The sequence below is a fragment of the Grus americana genome, chromosome 15 (genome assembly GCF_028858705.1).
Source record: "Grus americana isolate bGruAme1 chromosome 15, bGruAme1.mat, whole genome shotgun sequence".
Classification (NCBI taxonomy): domain Eukaryota; kingdom Metazoa; phylum Chordata; class Aves; order Gruiformes; family Gruidae; genus Grus; species Grus americana.
The window spans coordinates 11,289,998-11,309,660 of record NC_072866.1 but is presented as its reverse complement, the minus strand read 5'-3'; the positions used below and the strand labels follow the sequence as shown (position 1 = coordinate 11,309,660).

Below are 19,663 nucleotides of genomic sequence, written 5' to 3'. Positions count from 1 at the left end.
CATCCTGCCAAGTCAGTCCAACACAGGGCTTGACTACTTCAAAGGAATCACAGAGAATCTTTTTCACTGTAACCTAAATCTGCCTTGCTGTTATCTTAGCTTATGACTTCTCGCCTTACTCCCAGTGGACGCAAGAGAACAAATTGTTCTTTTCGTCATAGCAGCAGCCTTTTATCTATTTGAAGGCTTACCACACCTTTCCTCAGTTTTCTGTCCTCTCAACAGGCTCAGCAAAAGTCGTGTTCAAAGACTCTGATCATTATTGCCACCTTTTTCTCCAAATATCTGTATCACTCTTGTGCAGAGCCCAGGATGGGACGTACTCTTCTAGCACAGCTCAGCACAGCAGGATTCCTGTGTATGCATTACTATAGTTTTCTTACCTATATTAACCTGCATGGTGTATGCCTCTTCTGCAACACGTTATGGACTCCTACTCAGCTTATGACCCACCACGGCAGCCCCTCCATCCTTTCCTGCAGCAGAGCCAGCTACCCAATTCTTTCCAGTCTGGTAATTCTGAAGTTGATTACGTTGAAGTGTGCAGCAGTGCACCTGCTACTGAACCACACCCCATTTTTTCCATAGAACTCCCATTTTGAATCCTAGTTCTATAACTGTGTTTATTCTGCCTTCAAACTTGATCTCATCTTCAAATGCAGTAATTACACTCTGTTTCATCATGGATGAGTAATGGACCCAGGGTGATTCCTTGTACAAGCACTGATATCAAGTACATTTTTCCTCAACCAGTTTTGCAACTCCCTTAGACTGGTATCATCTAGACTGGTTTCCCAGTTTATTATTAGAATATCCTGCAAGCCAGTGTCAGAAGCTCTACTAAAAATCAAGATATATGACTTATACTGCTTCTCTCTTATCTGTGAGCCCTGTTATGCTGCCAGAAAAGGAAATTAGATTGGCTCAATTCATTCACAACAGAGCCATACTGGCTAGCATTCACCTTCTGGTTTCCTTCTAGATGCTTACAAATTATTTTCTCTCAGACTTGAAATTAAACTTACTACTTCATTGCTCCTCAGTATATCTGGGAGTCACTGATCTCCCCCCATTCCCCTCGCTTGCCTTTTTTTGTTGTTGTTGTATTTGAGCTGACAAAACCTCACAAGCAATGGTTTGAAGTTTTACAGGAGCCAAACCATGAGACCCCAAACAGCAAGCAACTCAAGGGATTAAGAGTAGGGCAAAGTACTGCAAACGCACTTCTTTCTGTATTCCAGCCAGATAGGAGGGAAGGTGCTAAAGCATCTGAATGAGTTAGGATAGGATTGTTATCCCCTGCAGTGGGGAGCACCTTCCTTCCATCCCTCAGCCTCCAAAAGGGAGGGTAGCCACCTCACTCTGTTAGCCTATGCTGAAGAAGCCCAAATGATCTCCTTTCAACTCCTCACAACCTCCTTCCTAAGCCTACAGCTCTTCCCTAGCACTGCTATCTGCAGCCCTGCCAACCCCCAACTCAGGGGACCTTACACTTCAGCAGCACTTCAGGCCTCCTCGTACCCAGAGGACCTGCAGACACCTGGCTCATGCCCCTTCCAACAGGGACAGCCATGGCCTCCTTCACCTCACAAGGTGATAAAGCATCAGGGATGACAAGGGTTATGGTCCAATCTAGAGCTGTCCAAGCCAGCTAGGACTACCTCCATTGATCTCAGTGAACCATGGATCCAGTCTTTAGAAAGGCCGCCTATAATACACAGAAAAAACTAAGGATATGGCAAAATTTCTCAGAAGGTGACATACAGAGATGAGGTCTCCCTTCCCTGGCAGGATTTAGTGCCTTCGCAGTCCCTCGCACACTCATCCTCTCCCTTCCCTCTGTGGGGGCAGACGAACACCTCACGGCGCGCACACACACTCTCCACAACGCGCACGCGCACGCCCGACGGCCGCCTTTGTGTGAGGCACGGGCACGGCGCGCGCCCCCCCCCGCCCCGGCCTCCCGCTGCGCAGGCGCAGAGCGGCTCCCCGGCGCGCCCCGGCATCCCCCGCCCCTCCTGCAGCGCGGCAGCGGCGCAGGCGCAGTCCGCGGGGTGGTGCGCAGGCGCAGAGCGCGTTTCCTGGCTCCCTTGTCAGTGCCGGGCCCCCCCCCTCGGCCTCTGCTGCCGGCCGCTCCCTCTCTCGCCGCCCGGAGCGGAGTCGCGTTGACTGACCAGAGTCCGCGAGTCCCGCTCCGCTCTCGCCGCCTCAGGTGAGTCCCCGCACCGGGGGCGGCTGTCCGTGGAGCCGCTGGGCTGGCCTGCCCCCGCCCCTAGAGGGATGGTGGTGGGGGAGAAGGCTGCAGGCCCGCCGGTGCTGAGGGGGTGGCGGGGGGGAGTCACTTCAGCCCCGGCCCACCCGGGGGCGGGGAGCCGTGCCGGGCCCTGCCGCTGGGCGGGGAGGCTGGGGGCACCTTTCTGAGGGTGAGGCGATGGGGACCCCTCAGCCCCTTCGCCCTGATGGGACGGGCCCGCGCGGGGGGGATGGATGAGGCCGGGGAGCGAGCAGCCGGGCGGGCTTCGGCGGGGCAGCACCCTGCCCCTTGCCTCTGCCCCACCGTGGCCTCCGCAGCAGCGCTGTGCACCTGTGTTATCTGCGCGGGGCAGGGCCGCAGCCCGCAATCCATCCCAAACCGGTCGGCTTTATAATGCTAATGGTGTCCTGTGTCAGTAGGCTTGCCTGTGAGGAGTCACCCTCTTGGGAAAGCTGCGCTGAGTGACTTGGAAGGGAATGACAGTAGTAGGAGGCAGTCCTTAATTATAGGCACGTCTCTTCCAGATGTTTGAAAGTGATGTAGGTGCTTTGGAAATAGGCAAGGATTAAAAAGATCCCTTTCATACACACACACACTCTCTCCGCCTCTGAGGCTGCATCCTTCCTAGTTGCTTGTCCAGGGATGGCTTTACACCAGATATCTCACCTCATTGAGAGATGACAACAGCTAAGTCCTATACTTCCCAACCTTGATCTTCTCAGTCTACTTACTGAAAGAACTCCTGCTGTACCAAGGTGCAAGACCTCCTTTTTTTTAATTTTTTTAAATTTACTGAAACTCAAGGACAGTTACTTTGCTTTTGAAAAAAAGATCAAGTACTTGGCTAACAAAGTTATCCTAACAGCATCTTTCCTATGTGAGATTCTGAGGTTGACTGACAGGAAGGCATTGCGGGCTTCACTACATATGAATTGTATCAAGAATTAGAGCCAGTTGCATTTTCTTTTGTGAAATATGAGTTTGATTTTGTCTGTGTATTGCTAAGGAATAAATATAACTGGAAGACTTTATTAACATTTATCTTCCTGAAGAACATAGCACTGTACTTATCAAATGACAGAAATAGTACTGCTTTGTGAGATTATCATCACTCCTGTTTTTTACCAAAATGGAAGACAATCACTTGCTACAAGTTACAGTGCTTAAGAAGCTCAGTCAATGGGAAGGAATGGATCATATTGCATGTCTAGACTGTCTTTGGGAACAATGTGTAGGTTAGTAAAAATCTGTGAACTAGAAGTTAGGATGGGACCATATCATTTATATGTGGTGCCAATCTGTGAAGAAAATACCAGGGTTATATTAGAAAGTGTTTCAAAATAGCTGCGTTCCTTAGGGAGGGGAGATTGGATATTTTTATGTTTTATTTCGGAAAGAGTAGAAAAGGCTGAGCATTCCTTGTTGGTAGAACAGCTCTTCAACTTTTCCTGTATATGGAAATGTACTGCTACTGAATGTTGGCATGTACTAAAGCAAGATCGTGGAAAGAGCAATTTGCAGTTGTGTTTTGCTTATATTAACACATGGAATCTCAAATCATGGCTGTCCAAGGTAACTTGGATTATGTCAATGTTTTCACATTAATAAAAAGTAACTAATTATTCTGCTTGGGACTGCATATATTTAATAGCTTCATTTGATTGGTAGAATATGATTATTAGAAGAACCATGAAAATGATGCTGGTTAAAATTATGAACTGGACTTAAAGCTTATATAATTAAAAGTTATATTTGAAGTACATTTGAAATGTAACCATAAGTCATATTTCTTTAAAATAGGAGTGCTTGATTTCTCAAAAAAAAAAAAAAAAAGAAAGTTTCTCCAGTTATTTGCATTGGCAAAGTACTGTATCATCTCTGCTCCAAGGTTCAGCACTTTCAGCGTAGTTGTTAAACTAGTGGTGTGATAGTAATTGCTAAGCTTCGTAAGAACTTACTCATCTTTCATTCACTCCTGAGTTTCTGTTGGACTGCCATTCATTTCCTGTTTGCTTCCAAATTCCTACCTTGTCCTGAAGTCTCCACCCTGTGCTAACATGGCCATACTTGGGTATGTTGTAAATTCAGGCTATAATGGGTGTGGATGTGTTGGAATGACATCACAGAGATACTTCTTTTTAGATGTATATGTAGGGGTAAAAAGACTTTGATTCATCAGCCAAGGATAAATTGCTCCGAAAATTAGAGGAATGTATAGAAGGAGTTGACAAATCCAAGTTGTATGAATTGAACTATGCACATTTTAATTATTACAGGTGACCTTGAGTTTTTATGATGCTATCTTCCATCCATTTATGCTGCCCTTGATTAATATAGGACATAGAATACAATATGATATTTCATACAACTTCGTAATTGTGGGTCAGCGCGCCTCCAGTTGCAGATGTTCAGGTCTATATCTTGTAAGTTAAAGAAAAAACTAGGTGTCTAGCTAAAGTACTTGCAAACTGTAATGATTCAGCTTGTTCTTTCAGTATTTGAATCTCATGGGGGCAAAAGCCTAACTATAAAACAGTTAAGTGCTAGGATTAATTTGAAGAAATTAGTAATTAGTTAATTAGTAATCTTAATAATTTTTCCCTAGGATACATATAAATGGCTTTATCAAATAATACATCAGCAGATTACAGTTACATATCAATGTTCTGGGCACACCAATTTAACCTCCTGAAAAAGAAGAAGAAAATTACTTTAGTGTTGCCTGTGAGCCTCAATACATGTCAGGATTTTGAATCAACTCGCTGAGATATGTCCCTAGAATTTTTATTTTTTTTCCCCAAGTATACTATTTCCATAGTAAAATTATTAGCTTTGTTAGATTTCCTAAGAACCTGGTGTCTCACCTGTGAGGATACACTAAGAAGCAAGCATATATGGCTTTTAGGGCAATTGCAATTAGCTATAGTGAGCAGGACAGTTAAAATTCATTGGCCTACTGAAGATATATGGACATATGGCAAAGACAGCTCTTTAGTGGTCTTAACATATTGACCGAGTAAGTTCATGATCGTCTGTAAGTAAATTGTAATACTGGACTGAAACAACTTTGGTAAATGTTGAGGGCTGATTTTATTTTAATAATTATCTAATTTTGAAGTGTTTTGTTTTCAATTTTACACCTTTCAGCTTTTTCAATTTTTGCAACATAGGAATATCTTTAACTCGGAATGTCTCTACATCAGTTTTTACTAGAGCCAATCACCTGCCATGCATGGAACAGAGACCGTACTCGTAAGTAATATGTTAGTTTTAATTTTTTTTGCAGGGCTATTTTCTCTTTGCTGTCAGTTTGTGATCTTGTAATTTTCTGGATCACGTTTAAGGAATGTATGGTCAAATACATAGTGCTGCATATTAAATGTTACACTTATGATCCAAAAAGCACACATCTTCTAAATCTGAACTTTTCTACACCCGTTACTGGAACTCTGGCATATGAGCAAATCTAGTCTTAGTAGTGTTCCAGAAAGCTTTGCCTCTTGGTCTGCACCTCGTGAGAATGACCTGCCGCTTATCCTCTTTGACCCTCTATTTCCATACCCCCAAAGCAGCCCTTAATAGCCTACTTTTCTACTAGAACATGGATTGTTATGTTCAAAACGTGTTGTCTTTCTGTGCAGTATATTCACAACCATGTTACAACTACAATTATTTAAGGTTATCCAGGGATGTTGGCCCTTTGTTTACAAAACCCATGTAATGCTCTGAAATTTGAGAATACAGGCTTTAAATTGGAAAATCTTTCCAAGTAAAGCATTTGTTACTTAAGAGTTTTCTGTACTATTGGGTTGTTTTATTTCTTCTTCAAGAGATTGCCATTAGCCCTAATAATCATGAAGTCCACATCTACAAGAAGAGTGGGAACCAGTGGGTAAAGGCTCACGAGCTAAAGGAACATAATGGACACATTACAGGTAAGTGAAGTATGTGCTGTGTCAGACATTAGGTTTGTCCGCCCCCTGTTTTTCCCCAGCTGAGAATCTGAACAGGAAATCTGCAAGCGTTGAGTAAATAGATCTTTTTATAGATTGGCATTCCCACTTGCAGAGAGCTTTGCAGTACTTTTCTGGACCACATGCAATGAATGTTAGGAAGAAAAGCCCTATGTCATTTCCAGGCATTTCAGTAGAATAACTGAGCCTTTCTATCTATTGCTTGTGTTTCATCGGCAATAACATAATGAGAATAAGTTTTCAGTCTTCTGAATTAATCTGGTTGTGTGTCAAACTTTCCTGGTGATACATGCTGCTGTCTTTCAAGTGCTAGTACTAAAACTTCATCAAGTATACAACTGTTGCGTTGGTTTGTGGTTTCTGACAGCAATAAATATCCTTTTTTACGGACTGTATAAACACTTGAAGTGGTCAGTCCTGGACTTATGACAGACCATCAGTGAGCGCATTTTACTGCAGGCCCAGAGTATCTGTAGATCCACAATGAAAATACAAGAATAGCTGCCACAATGAGTCACAAGGTGTTATTTTTAAAATGTGATTGTCTTGCGGTAGTCTTTTATATTACTGGTTTTTTTCATGGTGATATTTTTATAAAGGCTTTATTCTCTAAGGAAATGGAAGTAATTAATACAAGCACTTGCCCAAAACAGCAATATCCTTTATTCTGTTCTCAACTTGCTAATGGGCAGAAGTATCTGCCTAGCAGCGTTTTGCAGGAACTTTATTCAATTTATCTGATTCTTGCTGTCAAAGAGCACAACTGTACATGCTCTTTTGTGAAGATTCACTTGGGCTGGATTTACAAATGACATGCTGTTCCCCAAAGACATTTCTCTGCATTTTTCTTGTACCTGTTAGTGTTAGAAGCCAAATATTCATGACTTGGGAAAAGAGCTCTCCACTTTCCTGAGTAGCATGTACCTTTGGAATACTGAATGCTGTGCTTGTTGTAAAGAGTAGACTTAAACTGTGGTTAGACGCAGGAGATAGGCTGATCAGACCGCTTGTTGCCTCTGACAGGAGTGATTCAACTGCTGCCACTCCAGCTTCTGATCACAAGGGACAGGGTCCCTTGTCTTGCGTTCCTCTGTCTTGATTCAGATATTTGTGGTGAGCTGCTTCTGTTTGCTTACAGGGAGAGTGTTATTCACTCTTTTTTGCTGGCTTAGTTTTCTGCTAGGCTAAAAAGCTGAACTTGCCGTGGGTCAGAACACTGGTGCTGGTGCAAGGGATGTGGTGGGAAAGAGAGGTGAAAAGAGAGAGGATGGTCCCCCTTTCAAAAGCAATGCTAGATTGACTTCTGTAACTGGTTTCAGACTACCAGCCTCCTCAAAATTGAACTTTTTAAGCATAAGCCTGTTTTGAAGTAGACGATATATGACCAGTACGGGAAAGTTAGTACAGATTCTTTCCATATCTTTTATCCTTTTTTCAGTTTATGTGCTTAAGGAGTGTTTTTAATACAGAACACAGTTATGGAAAACCATTGAAATACAAATTTGTGGCAGGAGAGTTAAGGATTGCACTCTGCATCTCAAAGAGTGATGCTAAACAAAAGATGAAAAATAATGTTGCTGTGAGAATTTCTGGGTGAGAACATCCTTCATTGCATAAGAAGGCAGGCTTATGAAGGGCTTAATTTATTCTTTGAATTTGGGTTGGGGTTTTTTTGCTTGGTAAACTTTTCTTTCTCATGGCACAGCTTACATAGGCATGGAAAAAATGTAAGGATTGTATCAGTACATAAAGATTGATAGCTTCTAACCAAAAAAAAAAAAACCAACCCCGCTATCTAAACTTTCAGATTGTGTCTGCGGTCTGGCAGTAAGCAGACAACTATGTTAGCAGTTTGTGCATAATTTTAGAATTGCTGGATTTCAGCTGTTGAAATGGGTCTCTTACAGAAGTCGGTGGTTTGCAGGGTGCCGGCAGACAGGCCGTAGCTGGTCTGCAGAGCTCCGCCTGTTGGCCAGCCGTCAGAGCAGGCTTCCTTAGCAGGCAAATTCTCTGTGGAATCTGGAAATTTGGGATCTGCAATTTTGGTGAAAGCTAGTGGGAGAAACTGATATCCCTAACAGTTTAAAATGGTGCCTGGAGAATAAGTGCAGAAGGGGAATACTAACCTAACAGTAATAACTGTCTCTGTGGGACTGTCTCTGTTTTGACTTACTGTAAAACAAGCTGTATGAAGGGAAAAGTTTATTAATGTGAATTTTAATTGCAGGTATTGACTGGGCTCCCAAAAGCGATCGCATTGTAACTTGCGGTGCAGACCGTAATGCCTATGTCTGGAGTCAGAAGGACGGCGTGTGGAAACCAACCCTTGTGATCCTGAGAATTAATCGTGCAGCCACCTTTGTGAAATGGTCTCCCTTGGAGAACAAATTTGCTGTGGGAAGTGGAGCTCGACTTATATCTGTGTGCTACTTTGAATCTGAAAATGACTGGTGAGCTGTTTGAGTTTAATTTCCATTTAAGCCTTTAAGGTCTGCATGGGAAAGCTAAAGCCTGGAGTTTAATGATGGTGACTAGGCTACTATTTTACTAATTCCCAAAATCTTCAGGAAACTTAGAGGGATAGGCCTCATCAGTTCTTTTGTGGATTTTTTACATCTTAAGGAAAAGGTTCTCTCTTTTACTTCTTTACTTTGCTGTCGCACCTGAAGGCTTTTGACTTAGCATATGTCCAGGTTATACATGTTGGTGTGGATGTGTTCTGACTGACTGCCGTAAACATATGTTGCTTTTCTAAAAGTGCAAGAATTTCTGCAGAGTAAAAATTTCTTTACCACAACTGTATGGTTGACAAAAATAAAAGGTTTCTTCCCCCTACTTCCTTCCAGACTGAATGAAGAAACCTTGACTTGAGTCTTTCTTCTGTATAGATTATTTTGGGCCATTTCTTGTCATTAAAGAATTCAAGTCTGTCACTTATCTCCAAGGTGGTCTATTGGAAGATGTTCGAGCTTGTCTCTGTTCTGTATTCTGTCATATATTTATATCACAGTTTATAGATTTCAGACAGGATTATCACAAATATTTCCACCATTAATATTTTTTTCTCTTCAGCATCTAAACTTAGTGCTTCTGATCTTTAATGGATCTACATTTGTAACTGTACACATTGGAGCTACATTTACCATATCATCTGTAGGTGAAATCAGTATGTTGAGTATCTATTACTTTAGGTTGCATAAACATGCATGAAAACAGAGTGTCTGTGCCTGCTGTTCTGTGTGCAGTCTTCCGTGTGGAGATGGTAAACAATGAGACCATTTGCAAAATACATTTTAAAGATTGTTTTGGACTTCTGTGCTTTCCAGCATATTTGGTTATTAACATTTTCTCTGCTTCACTTGTCTGCAGAAGAATCAAAATCCCATATGTTGAAGACAAATAATTTAATGCAATCCATAAAACTGCTTGTGCCTGATGGAAGTAAATTCAAAGAAAAAGCACCATCATCCCAAAGGCCATCGAGTGAATAATAGATTTCATTACTATTTTGTAAATAGTTCAAACAAACCAAATCTGCTGAGACATGTTTAGGCTAATATTGATGCATTCAACATCAGGACCACTTGTCACTGTACCCCAAATAATTGAGTTGTATATACTGGTCATATCATTGGCAGTTCATCTATTTACTTGTGGTGTTTTATAGTTATTGTATTATTAAACAGTGGAAAAGGTAGGTAAGAGAGATGACTGTAGAACTCACTGGAAGAAGCTGGAGAGGAAGTGTACTTAGTGGTGTAAGAAAATAGTGCTTAGCTCAATATCACTGTCAAAGCTGAGCTCTTGTTCATAAGATGTAAGGGACCACACAGTTACTGTGCAAAATTCACGTTAAGGAGTTCATTCTGATGCATTGCAAACATGAGTTAAAGGGGAATAGGATTCAGGTGAAGAAATACATATTTAATGTTAATTTGTTTATAATCTTTAAAATTTTAACTAAGATAACCATATAAAGTTCACAGACTATACAAGGCAATATGAAAGATTTAGGTAGAATGTGAGTTTTATTGCAAAACTGATGGGTTTAGTCATTGGCAAAGGATGATCTTTTTGAGGAGTATTTCATGCATTTGGGGGAGTCCAGTAACATATTTTCATATAAATTTTATCTCTCTCTTCATTTAGGTGGGTGAGCAAACACATTAAAAAGCCCATTCGTTCCACTGTCCTTAGCCTGGACTGGCACCCCAACAATGTTTTGCTGGCTGCTGGATCCTGTGACTTCAAGTGCAGGTGAGAGAAAATAAAGTGTGTGTAAATCGATTTGGATTGGTGGTTCACGTTAGTAGCATGAGCATGTTGATCATGTGTTTGCTATCAGAATAGAAGATGGCTCATTGCATACTGTTGTTGTTACCAAAATAAAATATCCAGCTTAAGAGACTTGGCTTTGGTGCTTCTGCAGGCAGACTTTGGGCTACTAACATGTATCTGTCAAGGGATACACCTGAATTTAATGAACTGGTGGGTTTCTTTATTCGGAGTACACGGAAGTACTGCTAACTCAGCACTGGGTGCTGAGATCTAGTTATTAGGCTGAAATTAGACTACCAGGTGCTATCCTCCAGAAAAATACCACTGCTAGTTAGTTTGAGTTTAAAAAGCAATATCCTAATGCTGCAGTTCCAAAATCGGGGTAACTCAGCACTTCCAAAGGAGGTGTCTCACCTTTTTCTTCCCCGAGTCACTCGCTTTCTCCCCTTTGCCTGTGCTAGCCTTAATGTTCTTGCAGCGCTGTGGTGAGCAGGGTGAAGGAATTGATCCACCTAAAACTCAGTGTAACATTTTTGAAGAACATTAAGAAAAAGGCTGGTAAAAGGATATTGGCATGTGAGATGGATGGGGTAGTCTTTCAAACTGACTGTGAAATTATACCGTGAGGGACAGGTCCTGCAAGTTGCTCTGTGCTGAGTGATTGGGGTCACTGCAATGAAGTCTACATGGGGAACTTCTGCAGAGTGGTTGACTTTAATTCATATTTTACTTAATCACTTGTGCCTTGAATAATAATGAAAGCTTCTTTTCTTAAATTCTTGATGTAACAGGGCAATTTTTAAGCTTCAAAGTGTGTACTAAAAATGACTAAGATGGTGTGGGAGGGCGAGGTGGGACTGACTATTACGTTCCTTATTTCAGAATGAAACCCATGCCTCTAAATTCTATCCTTTGATACCTTTTTATGTAAGGAGACATGTTAAATGGATGCTAGGAAGAAGAGAGTTGTCTCTCTTTCCTGCTTTATCTCCAGTTTTAATTAGAGAAACAATACATGTTCCCTTCCTTTCACAAAAAGTGTGATGTAAAAAGTACTCTTTCGTCTTCCAGAAGCAGCTGCTTTTCACATGTGGAAATTTTTTCATGTGTGTTCATAAAGCATCTGGGCACTTTGACATTAGGTCAGCTGATATATATATATATATATCTGTTACTTTGGATTTGAGCTCTTTTGTCTCCAGGCTTTGTTCAGTGCTTGTTATGTATATTGCATTCCTGATTATCTCCTCTTTCCTGTTTTGGTTGAGAAGTTAGATTCACATCATTTTCTGTTCAGTGTGATTTTTTTTTTTTTTAAATTATTTTTTGGGGAGAAGAAAGTCAAGGTTTGGTTCAGTCAATTTCCTAGGAGCATTCTCTGGAAGACTTGCTTAGTCTTTTGTTTCCCATCAAAAAACTCATTCTGTCCTTCATCTTATCCCATTTTCAGAGAAATATATTTTGAAAAAAAAACCCCACAAAACCAAACCAGATACTGATTTAAAACATTTGGGAAACTTTTTGTTCTTCCTTAACATTGTACTTCAGGGTGAATCATTTAATAATTTTGCTGCTTTTGTCATAGAAATCTCCATATGGAAAAATTAAAGGAAGGAAAAGTAATGGAGAATGGTACTGGGGTTTTGTTTGTATTTGTTCCCTCAAAATCATGAAAGAATATTCTTTTTGGTAAATGATGAATACAGATCTCTAGAATTCCAGTTCTAGGGAATGCTCATTTACATATTAAACATAATAAAGCTGTCTGGGCCTGAAGTATGCATCTGTTCTGATAGGTGGTTCTGAAGAAAATTATGAAATGGATCTGCCAGAGCCACTGCCAACTAATAAGCAGCTAAGTGAGAGACATTTTGGAAAAAGAATGGAGGGCAGAAGAGGCTTCAAGTTGATACGTATTCAGCAAAGGTTTTTTGGTGGCTGGCCTAGATGACCTCCTCTTACATTTGTCTTTAGAAATACATATATAGCTAACAGCACCGCATAGGTGTGCATTTTATATTCTTGCTGGAACAATGTTGCTGTGGGAATGAAAGTCATTTCCCAGTGTTCTTTGAAGGCTGGGGCCTTCAAGCTGAGATGATTTTGGTTTTAAAAGAGAGAGAGACTTTAGTAAGGGAAATTACCTTTTTTTTTTTTTTTTTAACAGTTGTCTTCAAGGTCTTTCACTACTTAGGAATGATTTTTCTGCCTTGTGTCAAAGGCTGTTGCTTTAAACATCTTGTCCTATTTCCATATATTAAGAGAACCATCCTTTTAGATGTCTCTATAAAATTAAGTTTGTTGAAGGATTATCATTAGTTTATATTTAAACTGATAGAGCCGAACATAAATTCATACTTAATTCTCTGAAAATCTGTACCTAATATAGCTGCAGTTAAACCCTTCTTGTTCCAAATGATCAGCTTTATTTGAATAAGCTGAATATAGGTATCTTTTGAAGTGCATACCCCACACATGTAAAAGGTTTAAAAACAGGGAGGGGGGAGCAACATTTCCTTAAACTCAATATAAAATAATTCCTTTCTGTGTTTGACTGCAACCATGACTATTTGATCACGTTTTTTTGTTTATACTGAAACATTTCTTTGGTAGTAGTATGGTGTAGCTCTCTTGCTCCTCCTGTTCAATGGACTCTAATCCTATGTTTGTGACGTCCCAGTAACTTCCATGGTAACAGTCAAGAACACCATATTGTGGCATGTCTGAATCATGCAGAAGGAATTTGATGAAAGGGGGAGGCTTTCTGTTTAAACATATCTTGAAAATTGTAGTGCTGGGGAAAAAAACTATAAAAACATTGTGGTATTTCAGGTTTTCAAAGCATTCTTTCAGTAATGAGCCAGAATAAGGTGGCTCAGAGCCCCTTTGCTGGCATTTGAACATCAGTTTTCTATCTTTGAAATCTGGCTAAAAAGTGAATGTTCTTAAAAAGTGGGTAATTTTGTAGGTGTTTGTATTAGCTTCTAATTATACGGTGCAATTCATGATTTTTCTCTAACTGAAGAATTGACTCTTTGAGTTATTAGCACCACAAAAGGATGAAAGGGAAATGTGAGCACAGTGCAAAATGCAATGATAATGTATGGTTTTGTGCCATCTTCTGGAAAAAAAGGAGATACACACAAGACATGGCATTTATGAGAAACCTGTATGGATTACACCCTTTGTACTATTGTTTTCTCTCTGTATATGGAAGCTTCCCAGCCACTAGCGGCTTGTTGTTTAAAGATACTGCAGTATTTTATTTTGGTAGAATTAGAATGCATCTAGTTGATTCCAATGTGAAATATGTATTCAGCTCCCAGGAGGTCTTTTCTGTCTGTGTTCATGCTAAAATCTTTTCTTTGCAGGGTGTTTTCTGCTTACATTAAGGAAGTGGATGAAAAACCAGCCAGTACACCATGGGGCTCCAAAATGCCTTTTGGGCAGCTGATGTCAGAATTTGGGGGTGCTGGAAGTGGTGGATGGGTGCATAGTGTCAGTTTTTCTGCCAGCGGTAACCGCCTAGCCTGGGTCAGTCATGATAGTACTGTGTCAGTTGCTGATGCCTCAAAAAATATGATGTAAGTATGCTCTTTCTGCTAGTTATTAGCTGTTTGACACTAGAAGGAAGCAGCATGTGGAATGTTGTGCTTGTAGCAACAGGAGGAAAGCTGTGACTGCTGTTTCCAGTTTTGACAATTTTATTGTAGGTTCCAGGAGTCTCTTTGAGGCATCTATAGATAAGGTAGATTCTTTGAATTTTAGAATATATAATTTAAATTTCTTATAAGATGACTTCTAAGAGGGTCTTGGGGGCGGGGGGGGAGCATTTGAGAAAGATACGTTCCACTCTAGTGTTTGGGGAAACAGTATTTCCTTGTAAATGGATCCAAGAAACCTGCAGAAACATGTTCACTCCATAACTCCTAAGACCCCATCCCCAGCCAGGATCTGGAAGATTAAGCTGAAGTTTTTTTGGGGTGTATTCTTTATAAACTCTTGCTGCTGTTTGCACATGATGCTAGATAATTTCAGTGTTTCACCTGAAATCAAGTTAATCAAGTAAACACCTTCATGTTTGTTATAGATCTTCCAGGACACTTTAATTAGGTTAAAACTTTTTATCACAAATTACAGCCTTCTGGTGTCACCTCAGGACAACAGAGCTACACTGACTTCTTTCCAGTAATCCTTGTGTGGGAATGGTCTCTATTTTTTTTGTTGGAGCCAAAGATGAGAGGTTGCGGTGAAGTTCTCTAACAAATGTTCTTGTGTTCAGGGTTTCACAGCTGAAAACAGAGTTCCTCCCACTCCTGAGTGTGTCATTTGTCTCCGAGAACAGCGTGGTGGCAGCTGTAAGTGTCTATTATTTTCTCCTTGTAGAGTGTTGTAGCGTTTTGGAGAGGGAGAAACACCGTACATTATGAAGTTAGTTATAAGTAAGCTCTTCTGTCTGTATTTCTGCAATTAACAGCAGCAGAAAAAAGGAAGGGTGGCTAGGTTGATTATGTCTCTTGACATACTTTCATGATGTCTGGTTGCAGGGCCATGACTGCTGCCCAATGCTCTTCAACTGTGATGACCGTGGCTTGCTGACCTTCGTTTCCAAACTAGACATTCCAAAACAGAGCATCCAGCGCAATATTTCTGCCATGGAACGTTTCCGAAACATGGATAAAAGAGCCACTACAGAAGATCGTAACACTACCCTGGAGACACTGCACCAAAACAGTATAACGTGAGTGTCTTGGCTGTCAGTATGAGGTTTCCCAGGATATACCACAAACCCACGAGAGCTCGAATTTGCTATACCAGATGGGTTTAGCTGGTATCCCATTTCTAGTTTTGCCTTTCACTAACAGCTGTCTGTTTCTGGGACTTAGAAGCTGGTAAAGTTAATCATTAACGTGGCATGCATGCTATTTCCGTTTGTTCATGTTTAATGTGTACTGTAACTTGAACACAGTTTATCTTATCAAATATGTAGGTAGTTCACAAGAGGTTGGTAGCACTGTGCAAAATCTAGTCGGCAAAATTCACCTGAAACAGGAAGTCACAGGCTTCCTATTTCAGATGGTATTTCCATCTGTATTTATTCACCAAAAGGATTGATTCAGGTTAATCAAGTAAAATATTCTTGCATTTTAAAAACTATGTGGGCCCAGAGGATGCTAACATTTTTGAAGCAATTTGTCTTTATTCAAGGAAAATGTTTAGGCTATAGCCACCAAACGATAAAAGAGCTTTCTGCATCCTTTTTCTTTGCTTATTTTTCTGAAGCATTGTACCAAAAATCTAGCATAAGCTCTGCTATACTCATGTCTCCCTTTGAGAGAGTAGGAGTTGAATTCAGCCCAAATTTCCCGGCTTTTTGGCTCTCTGGAATGGGTGTCTGTGTTACAGCTATCACTCTCTGTTTTCAGCCAAGTGTCTATTTATGAGATAGACAAACGAGATTGTCGTAAATTCTGCACCACCGGCATTGATGGAGCAATGACCATCTGGGATTTCAAGGTATGCTTTTACTACCGTGCTTATGTGAACTGGGTGCGGTGGTGGGTTTTTTTGATTTCTAGCATCAACTTCTGGGGCTCAGCCCTAATGCAGGTTTTATTAGCAATAGGAAATCCAGACTGGAATATTCAAGAGCATTAGTGAACTCCATAAGGAAGAAAGATCAAAGATTCAGCATAAATGCAGATAGCATATGGTGCTAATCCAGACTTAATTTTTTAATGGACTCACTTAATGTCCCTGTAGGAATCCCACCAATTCTTTCCTTTTCCAACCTCTACCTCAGCCACAATCAGGCTGGAACGATCATCGGTATGACAAGACCTGCTATCTCTTCTTGCTCCCTTCCTTGTGGATTCTGCTCACTATCTTTCTGCAGAACATGGTCCTGCCCTCTCATAATTAACTCCTCAAAGTAGTAAGAAGTTTCCTGAAAGAGTTAGAAAATACAGTAAGCACTGTACTGAAAACCTGAAAACCTGAAAGGATTTAATGCAAGTGCTTGCTTTGCTGCGGACTGGCCAACAGAGGTCTCTGCTGGCCTCCCCAAGCTGCATAGAGCTGTGTGCTGCCTTTTAGGAAAAGAATAGTTTGTCTGTATTTCATCATGCCAGAAAGCTCTGGTGGGGACAGGAGCCAAATAAGAAATTGAGGTGGTATATAGACTGCTATAATGCAGTTTCAGGGAAAGGGGGTGGAATCATTGGTCTGTATATGCATGAATGATTGTAGTGGTGTCTGGCTTTTGAATATGAGCCTAATCTCAAGTATTCAGAGTTTTTACTCTTTTTTGTTAACATCAGCATTTACACTGAATTATTTAACACAGGGTACTGTAGCAGATTGTGATTAAGATTTTCTCTCTTTCAAGACCTTAGAGTCCTCTATTCAAGGTCTACGAATCATGTAGAGACGGATTTCTGTGATCTAGCAGGACAAACTGCTTGACCGAACGCAGCTCCCACATCTGCACAAACCCGAAAAGGGAGGAGGAAGGTGGAATATTTGGAAACACTGAGAAAATACAGCTTGGCAGATTTTCTTTTGAATCTAAATTTGGTGAATTGTGTTGGTTTCAATCAGCTGTGATTGTTCTTTTTTTTTTTTTATTTTTTTCAGTTGGTTGTTTCATTCCATTCTTTACCAAAGCTGCTCCTTAAGTAGTTTATTGCAGGAAGTTATGAATCACTAACTTAAAAGGGGAATTTTATGTAAATTGTCTGCTAGAAATAATAATAATAAAAAAAAGAAAAACTGATTCTTTGTTTTGATGCTCATTAGCAGTGATAAAAAAGGGATATTAAGGGAATTAACTCAGAGAGAGAGGGAGGGTGGGAAAACCCTGCACTGATGTTCTGTGGCCTTAAACCAGGAAGAGTTCATCTTAAGTGAAAGTTTCGTAAAGTTGACAGGTGAAGGCCTAGAGTTCTGATGGTCTGGATGTGAAGATTCAGCTGGGCTTCTTTCAGGGGAATTGTTCCCTTGAGGTGATGATTTTAGAGGACGAATGATTTTGTCCTGCTGACTCGTAGTTCTGTCTGCCTGGCATTTAAATCCAGTAATAATAGCAAATTAACCTGAATGTCTTTTTGTGTTGTCCGTTTAGTGGGTCATATTTTCCAAGGGCAAATGACCAGAATTATTTTTGTACAGATCCTAAAAGGTAACTACAGACTTCTCACAGTGCAGTGCTTAGGGTACGGGGTGGAAGGCCGCACGTAGAAAGCGAAGGAAAAATCTGCTGAGCCAGATCTTAGGAGGACAAATTAAAAGCAAATCACTTATTAAGGCCATGAAGCTACACAGGCCTGCATGTCGTATCAGAGCCAAGTGCTTGGCCTATAAAATTCTGTGTTTATAATGACTGGTGGAGAAATGAAGCACACTTAACAGAGGTATTGGCGTGGTCTGGCTTCTGTGCAGATCCTTTGTCTCCAGGTGACTGTATCTTTTGAAGTTCAGTTCTGAGCCTTGGTAGCTCACTGAGGCATTTGCGCATAACTTATTTTATTCACATGGTCTAGTTAAGATTAACTGTGTTGCTGCCTTGAGGCAGGGCTGTGCTCTGGAGGGGATTATCTGGCTCACAGCATTGCTTTACAAGGTTTAAGACTTTGTAATTTCTGTTGAAAATGCAGAAGTGTCTTAAAAAAACCCCAATGACTAAATTTACCACTTCCTCAGGAACCAGAGTTGCTTCATACGCTGCTCATTTCTCAGCTCTGAGTGATTGAAAAGGGAGGGTTTAAGAGAAGCTCACAAAGCTGACAACTGCTGTTCTGCTGTAAGCGAACTGTGTCTGTCACAGAGCTGGATCATTTTCAGCTGTGATGTTGGTTGCATGTTTTTCCCAGTTCCTTCAGGTTTTCTTGTGTCTCCCACCCTTCTCCCCTGGCAGTCAAGTGTGGCTTTGCAATTTCCTCTCCCTTCTAAACATAAAATAATGACTGTTTAACCTCTACTCATCTTGCGGTCTAGTGACCTGCTGTGTGCGATGACTTGAGTTTATCAGCTAGAATACAATGCTAATGGAGTTTAAACGTCTTCTGGATCAAAGTGACCCTGCCAGCCCTGGCAGATGGGCCAGGGGAGCACGGGTTTGGCTTCGTCCATCTCCATATGTACCGTTAGATGTTTATAGCTCACAGACAGTAATGATTTTGTTGCTGAAGTCACTTTTGAAAGTGTGGTGGTTTATTTCCAAGAAGTATTAAAAACATGGATTTTAAAATATATGATTCAAATAATATAAAAGGATAGGGGAAAAAAAAATCTAATGAGAGAGTTGAGAAAATGGATCTCTAAATTTTATGTCTTGTTCTTTTTCATGTGAAAGAGGTGGAGAAGGTAAAAGCCAGTTTGCTCCAGAATGCCAACAAACTGAGGTTTGAGGAAGCTGCCCCAGGTTACTGTCTGAGAAATGTGTATGCTAGGAGTCTGCGATCAAAACCAGATTGGAGATATTTATAGTAGAAAAGGTCTGAGCAAGGAGAATATAAACAACCATCACTCGAGGCATAATTTAACTTAAAACTACCCCATATGCAGGGGCTGGGGAGAGCACTGCGCCTCACGCACCATCCGATGGTGGGAGAGGGTGGTTCTCTGGGTTTCTGGGCTGTTGCTCTGCTCTGGGAGGATGCTCTGTGAGCCATGGTGAAGGTACGTGGTGGTTTTGCCTCTACCATTTCCCTGGTCACCTCCCCCATCTCTAACACTGTCAGGGCGTCCTTTGTGACCAGTGTGGGTGAGAATTCGCTAGCCACCCGCAGCACTAGGCTTCCTAGCAGACGCCTGTATGTGCTCGGGTTAATGATGGCTTCGAAAGCAATGTTCACAAAAAAGCTCATGGTTGCAGTGTTAATTACAGGATAGTTGCTGGCTGCACGTGCTTGATGTTACGCTCCAGTTAACGGGTTGTTGGGGGCAAGAAATGGGGCTCCACGCAGGTGGGCATGCCAGAGACTGCTCACTGGAGCCTGCCTGAAAAACTCCCTGGCCTCAGAATGGAAAGAAGCTGCAGAATCGCTGCCACTTGCCATCCCCTCTGCCCCACCTCCAAAGAAAACCCCGGCAAAAAGCCATTCTGGTGTCCCCAGCACCTGTGCATGGGATTGTTCGTCCACAGCCTTTTCTGCGG

At 41.2% G+C, this 19,663-nt stretch overlaps 1 protein-coding gene across 3 annotated transcripts; it reads left to right on the top strand.

The window, feature by feature from the left end:
• The first annotated feature begins 2,015 nt into the window (after positions 1-2,015).
• On the top strand, positions 2,016-17,281 carry ARPC1A (actin related protein 2/3 complex subunit 1A). 3 transcript variants are annotated; one of them, XM_054842614.1, is made up of 10 exons: positions 2,016-2,212; positions 5,402-5,506; positions 6,085-6,189; positions 8,456-8,678; positions 10,378-10,485; positions 13,878-14,090; positions 14,789-14,864; positions 15,054-15,247; positions 15,933-16,023; positions 16,895-17,281. In XM_054842614.1, exons 2-10 carry the CDS (start codon positions 5,443-5,445, stop codon positions 16,931-16,933), a joined length of 1,113 nt encoding a protein of 370 aa, XP_054698589.1. In that variant the 5' UTR covers positions 2,016-2,212; positions 5,402-5,442; the 3' UTR covers positions 16,934-17,281. The 3 variants fall into 3 exon arrangements, with proteins under 3 accessions (XP_054698589.1, XP_054698588.1, XP_054698590.1); XM_054842613.1 differs by having other exon boundaries at positions 2,048-2,212; positions 5,425-5,506; XM_054842615.1 differs by lacking the exon at positions 13,878-14,090 and having other exon boundaries at positions 2,049-2,212.
• The last annotated feature ends 2,382 nt before the right edge of the window (positions 17,282-19,663 follow it).